At 48.4% G+C, this 7,168-nt stretch overlaps 1 protein-coding gene across 1 annotated transcript in view; it reads left to right on the top strand.

Annotated features, from left to right (window-relative positions):
- Nucleotides 1-1,402: 1,402 nt before the first annotated feature.
- Nucleotides 1,403-7,168, top strand: part of wnk2 (WNK lysine deficient protein kinase 2) — a 59,699-nt gene continuing 53,933 nt past the window's right edge. The window contains exon 1 of the mRNA XM_063216635.1: nt 1,403-2,278. Within this exon, the coding sequence (XP_063072705.1) occupies nt 1,601-2,278 (678 nt within the window). The 5' untranslated portion in view covers nt 1,403-1,600. The remainder of the gene's footprint in view (nt 2,279-7,168) is intronic.

Here is a 7,168-nt window from a genome sequence, read left to right as displayed (position 1 = left end):
ATACGAATGAAAATCAACCACTGTAGAGAAAATTAAGTTACAATTACTAGACATAAATAGGATACCTGTCCTGTATATCATTCTGGCACAATCGGTTTAGATGGCAATTGCTATAACCATATTACTATAATTCACTGAGCACGCTTTGAGTCATATCAGGATAACGAAATTAGAGGGTGTCTCCAAATTTCGGCAGATGATGGAGAGGAGACAGAAGTGAGTGAGGAGCCCTGCCAAGCAGCAGAGGGAGCCGTGCACCCGTGAGGAAGGGAGGAAGGAAGGAGGCAAAATAGCATCGTCATGTATCATTTATCTATCCCATACAGAGCGTATGCTTTAAAATTTTAAAGACATACACACACACACACACACACACACACACACACACACCACATCATTATTTTACGTAACCAGCTATTCTCTGAACAGGCTCAGCCCCTTTGTCTGTAGCCTATGCTGTTTGTCACCGCCGATACGGAATGAAAGAGCCAGTGGCTGCATCTTCTTGAGAAAAGGTGTCATCATATGCTGTCTGCATTAACGACGACCAATCATGTATCCGTTACCTTTCCCCTGACTTGTGCCTCGGCGACTGTTCAGGGATGTCCTGAACAGCGTTGCGCGTCCTTCAGTAGCCCTGGCGTCACTCAGGGGTTGGGCGGGACACTGCGCGTGGTGTGGTCCGTGACGACCCCAGTCGCGGGGAGTGAAGGTACCACTGGAACCTGCCTGCGCCTCCATTGGATGCATATTGTTGCTAGGGGCGTGGGGCCTGCTGTTAAAAAGACAACGACGCCGAGGCCGAGTGTCATCATCGCCAGGATTTAGCATATAAACATAACAAGTCTTTCTGCTCCTGGCCGGCTGCTGTCAAAATTGGCAAGGTTTACGCTCGGAGAAAAACACTGCCGCAGTGGGTGAATAACCTCATCACCGACTCAGATCCACGCCTCGGATACCAGCCAGATGTATTGGTATAAACGAAGGTCTTGTCTAAGTTTCTGCCAGGCGGAATTACATAATTGCATGGATTACATTATCGGTTGTATATGTAGCCTAAGCACGGCGGTTGTTAGCAACTGAGATTATGTCGGGTCACAGTTGCGCACTTGATAGTTTTATGACGAGCTGTCTGTGGGATTAATGAGGAACGTCTCCACCACTGTCAACTACGGCTGTGATAGTCGCCAAGCTAGCTCATGCACGGGAATGGAAGGAGCAAACGACTTGTCTTGGATTGTGACACAATTGAAGTGTCAAGTTTAGGCCCATCATGTGGACTAGAGGTCGGTAAAAATACCCAAATCTCATTTTTAAATGTCGATGCAACATTCCGTAATTATTTCAACTAGCTGTGTGGGATTGTAGCTCTGCTAGGGGGGCATGAACGCTGTCCGCTGTTTTGTCGTGGGTGCTGACTTGGAACGAGAAAAAAACTGTAGGTTAATTGATGTAAATTCGCTGACAGGATAGCCTGCAAATGATGCCAAACTGCGTCAGAGCAGACGGACGTTGCAGGTACCCTCTCTCCTCCGGCTCTGAGCGAGCTATGATAAAGGCATCCATTGAATGCCACAGATAAGAACTAAATAATCACGAGATGGATCCTGGGCCAGGGTCCGGCTCGGAGCCACCTCTAGGATGCGCATTCTCCTCTGTTCCTAACCTAGACGCAAACATGAGCTCGCGCTCCGCTATTTACATGAACGGGGATGCCAGCAGCAGTATGAACGTGGATCCTGGCGCAGCGCTAAGAGGGGCAAGTGATCCCAGCGCCTATCCCTTGTCGGACTACCGCGGACTGGTCCGCCAGAGGTTCGTACGAAGAAGTCTGTGGTTCTCAGAGTCGGAGGAACCGGCGTTTGAAGCGACTGAATGTGACACCAGCAGCAGCCCGGCAGACAACGTTCGCCTGAACACCATCGTGAACAAAAGAGTTGCGCGCGTGGGCTTCCATGAGAGTTCCAGCACCGAGAGCCAGGGGGGACACAGAGGCAGTGGCACAGAGAGTTGCACCGCCGAGGATGAGAGAGACAAGGGCCAGGCCGAGAAGAAGTGCGAGGCCACCTCTTCCTCTGAGCCGCTCAAAAGCAGCGGGAAAGCTGATGAGGGGAAGAGTGATGAGAATGAGGAGGAGGCTGAAATGAAGGCCGTTTCCACATCACCTAGCGGAAGGTTTCTGAAGTTTGACATCGAGTTGGGGAGAGGTTCCTTCAAAACTGTTTACAAGGGCTTGGACACCGAAACATGGGTTGAAGTGGCTTGGTGTGAACTTCAGGTGAGTCCCGTGTCATTCAAAACATGTAGGCCTATAACATTGTAAATAGTGTGTAATAATGTTCATATAAAACAAACATCACATCCATAAACAGTCCCAGTCATATACTGACTCTTTTAAAAGTATAATTTTGACTACATTTCCATTGGTGTGTAGGCTGTTCTACATCTGTATTTTATGACACTATCTACATATTTCTAATTCACTTTTGGCTCAATGTAATAACTGTTTTAGTCCTCACCATGCAGATTGGCAGTTTGTTAAAATATCTTTTTGAGGAATACAGAAATGTTTCTGCCTATTCAGTATTGCTTTTGCAGGCTTCCTCTAAGTCACTATTTAACACTGAACTCTTGAAATACATCCGGAAAGTATTTGGCTACCCCGCTCCACTTAGGCTTGGTAAATAATTGATTGGGGTATTGGTGAATGTGTGTGTGTGTGTGTGGCCTATGAAGGCTCTCTAATGAAGGCGGCAGGCCTCAGTGCCTCGGTGTCGAGCTGACATGTTCTTCAATTACCCCTCTGAGGAGACCAGCTGGGCTCTGCTTGGAGGGATGAAAGGCCTCTGAATGAAACCTTAGCAGCCCACCAAACTCCCAACTGATGGAGAGTGGTCATAAAAGATGGAGACGTGGGGCAGGAGCAATAAAACATGGAGGCGTGGCGTGGCGTCAGGTTGCTATTGTGTGGTTGCCGGCCTGCTCTGTATCCTCACATGACCGAGGCGAACGCGCTCCCCGGAGGGTCTGGGCCAGGCTGGAGGAGCAGCTCAGGACAGCGGAATACAAGACAGTCCAATGGGGTGCCGCCGGAACACAGCGTGGCCAATGGGGTGTCAGCATCCCAAACACAGGTCACCTGGCTCCTCCAATGACCTTCCTGCTCTTTGCAGACGATAGAGAGAGAGAGAGCCAGACTTAGCTGTTCCTGTCCACTTCTGTCTGAGAGCACCAGGGTATTTTTATTTCAGGATGACAAGACGCGTAGGAGGAGGAGGGCTTGTGTTGTGTCCGCCAGGCTGCGAAGTGTTAGCACTAAGAAACGCTAAAACACCACATCTTGCCTCAGGACGGCCTGTCGCCGTCAACGTCACTGGTGCTGACAGACAGCCCCCTGACATGGCATGGCATCAGCGCAGGGTTAAGCTGACAACATTAGTGTTGCTGTCAGATGTGTTAAGAAAGGCGTCACCACCAGCCCGTGACCTTCCCGTCTGACCTCTGCCAAGCAGAGTGACCTCCACATTTGCAGACGGGCGGTTGCTGAGTTGATGTTTCCATAACTACAGCAGCAGGTCTTGCTGCTGCTGCTGCTACTGCTGGGAGAGTGTTTTGGTATTGGCAACATCTCGGGCAGTGAGCATGCAGTTTTGGACACATCTTCACAGCCAGGGTTGGGGGTACTCATTCACTTACAGTGTGTGGTGTAGGCCAGTCAGTGGACTCCAATATGGGGACCGGGGACTAGGGGCCCACTGCAAGTATGCAAAAAAATAATAATAGTTGAATAATTAATGTACACCAAAATGAACAGAGTATGCTGACCAATATTCTCATTAGGTAAGAAATGCATTATAGTTATCTATTGCATCTCCGAACTCCTGCATGTTTCATTCAATTCAACTATTGTGGAGTTAAGTGGTCTGTCCCACTCTCCCTGACCCCATACATGCACACAAACACACACACATACGCACTCACGCACGCATGCACACACACACATGCACACACTTCCAACTTCGGCATAAGAAGTGACCTTATAACTGGCATAGAAATATGGCCTCGCCCTTTTGGTAGTGTCTGTGTGTGTGTGTGTGTGTTTGAGAGAGAGAGAGAGAGAGAGAGAGAGAGAGAGAGAGAGAGAGAGAGAGAGGGAGAGAGAGAATGTGTGTGTGTAAGGGGGAAAAGGTGCTGGAGTAATCTCTCCATCTCTGTGGAGGCTGGGGGTTGTTGCCACCTCCATGTTGTGCCAGCGTTCCCCAGGGGTGTGTAGGCTGCTCTGGCTGCTATGTGGCTGCTGCTGAGTGCTAGTAAAGGGAGTGGTAGAGTTTGGGGGGAGGGTGAGCCATGCTCTCTGTGTGCTGAGCTCCATAGCTAGTAGCTAATAGTGCTTTTACAGCATGGGGATGGTTTATGGCAAGTGCAGAGCAAGGTGACAGATGTTCCACTATTAATTGAGTGAGTGTTCTAGAATGGCGAGTAGATCTGATGGAGCATGGGATGACGTCATAGATCCATTTTAGGCAACATTGCTGACATAAGGAGCTCTTAAATGCTTTTAATGGGAAAAAAATCTCTTATATGAAATGGCACATAGTTGGTGCATGGTTTTTGTGAAGAACGTCTTTTAATAGGAAAAAAAATCTCACATCTTAAATGACATCTGATTGATGTGTGGTTTTGTGAAGAACTTCTTGAAAATAGCACTCATTAGTGTGAAAAGAAAACCAAATGTGAGCCACAAGATGTCTGCCTGCCAAGTCATTAGACTAACTGACAGACTCCAAGGCTCTCATTAAACGCGCCCTTAAAAACACGCTTCACTACGTAGAGCTTTAATCGGTTATGTCACCTGCGCGGTTGCCCAAGGTGTTTTGGACGCACCACAAAGAGATGATGGTAGACCTGCTGTGTCAAAATAATCTCTTTTCCTCTCATCAACGAGATCAGGGGTGGGGTTGCCTCCTCGAGGCTCGTAATGTGTGAGAGATCTAGGTAGCAGACGGAAGAGCCGGGAGGGGGGAAACCAGCAGGGTCGACTCAGTTGGTGGAGATGCAGCAGTTCTATCTTTGCTTGTGTGTGTGGTCTGCAGAGATCACTCTGTTGATAATACTGTGCACGCCGGTTAGGGAAGGTCGTAGATTGAGCAACATGATTGTGTTGCTCAAAGACAACCATCTTACCAACACATTTCCTCTCACCTTCACCAAGATATCCCAACAGACAATGTGGTGCACTTGGCCGCTGATCAGCAAAGGAAGTCATCCTGCTTGCTCAGGGCAGCCAATTAACCAACACATTACCAGTCAACACCAACAGAAACCATAGTGTATTTGGACTTACAATTAGGCTATCTAAATGTAGAATTATGTATCATATGTTGGGCTGTAACGATATTGTATCGAACCGAGAAATCGTGATACACAGAGTCACGATACTGTATCGTGATACAAGGAGGCAGTATTGTGACACGCCCTTTCAAAGTTTTATTACCCATTTAGTCCAGAAAACAACCTTCTGATTTGATGTGATAGTGTTTCCAAACTTCAGTGGAGATACATTTCAGAAATCGTGGGGTGTATCGAACCGTAGGTCAAAAATCGTGATACGAACCGAAAAGTGTGTTGAGTGTATCGTTACAGCCCTAATTATATGACAATATGCTGAACATCATTTGTCTTCAATTTGGGGCAATTGGAAATGGTGCAAAAGGCTTTGAATAGGAGGGATGCTGAGCACTCCTCAGCATGTACTGTAACCCTGCACGTTTCTGCACTGCCACTACTAACCTCCCAGCCACCACCTTAACTGAGCAGTCACTGGGTAGCACTGGTGTGTGGGGGCATTCATGCTGGAGCTGGGTCACAGAAGGTGAGGATGCTGGGAGAGGGGGAGGGGAGAAGGTGATGATGCTGACGGGGGAAGGGTGAAGGGTGCTGGTGCTAGTGGCAGCGGTGATGGAGCACCTGTCACAGAGGCTATCTGTGGCTACTCCCAGGAGGAGAGAGGGGGTGGGGGGATAGTGTTTAAAACCCTATTCTGCTGAGGCAGGAATCATATCCTGATGTCGGGATCCTGAGTCTCCTTAACCTTACACACCTGCGGTAAAACATTGTAAAATGCAAACCTTAGCCAACCAGCCATTGAGCAGCAATTATGTTAAACGTTATTCTTCTTCCGGCAGTATTTGGCTGTTGTCTGGTGCCAGTTTCCATCTCTGTAGGCTTGACACCCCTCTCAGTTTCTCCAGTCCTGCTGTCATGGAGACAAGGACATGTTGAGTGGTAGCAATCTTTTTTCGAGTTGCCTCACTTGTGTTTCAGCATATTAGATCTGGAGTAGACAATGCTGTAAGTGAATTATGTGCAGACTCAGTCCTCCTGGACTAATGAACTGTGTTAGATGCCTTGCTTTTGGGCTCACTGTTGCACTGTTAAGAAAACATCTGTGTGTGTGTGCGCGTGCGCGTGTGTGCATGTTCAGCATCATGTGTGTTTGTGTATTATGCGTGTGTGCGCGTGTGTGTGCACGAACATGTGTGTGTGTACCCCCACCCCATGCTGCCTCCTTATCCTCCCATCTATGCAGCATTCCATTCTTCCAACTCTCCCAGCCATGCTCGCCATCCTTCCACCAATCTATATTTCCATCTTTCCATCTCTCCTGTTGAAGCCCCCCTGATGGTGCGTCACCTTTCCATCCACCCATCTACCCATCCTCCCATCATTCTATGCCTCCAGTATGCCATCATTCCATTCTTCCAAGTCTGCCTTCCATGTTTACCATCCTCCTAACATTCCACCATTCTATCTTTCAATTTTTCCATCCCTCCGGATGAAGCTCTCCTGATTGTGCCCAAATCCTTCCGTCTACCACTCCACCCATTATGCTATCCCCTCATCTCTCCCATCATTCCACCCATCCTGCTCAGCCATCCACATTTACCATCCTCCCAACATCTTCATTCTATCTTCCCTTTTTATATCCTTGTCTGCTTAGTCACCCCTAATTGTGTGCCCAGCTGCCCTTTTTCCATCCTTCCAGTGGACCCCCCCCCCCCCCCCCATTGTACACCATCCATTCATTGCTCCTATTAGAGCCCCTCTGATTGTCATCCTGTACTAACTCCCATCCCCCTCCTTCCACCCTCATCCTTCTCTCATCCTT

Source organism: Engraulis encrasicolus, chromosome 14 (genome assembly GCF_034702125.1).
Source record: "Engraulis encrasicolus isolate BLACKSEA-1 chromosome 14, IST_EnEncr_1.0, whole genome shotgun sequence".
Classification (NCBI taxonomy): Eukaryota; Metazoa; Chordata; class Actinopteri; order Clupeiformes; family Engraulidae; genus Engraulis; species Engraulis encrasicolus.
This window is presented reverse-complemented; position numbering and strand designations above follow the sequence as displayed.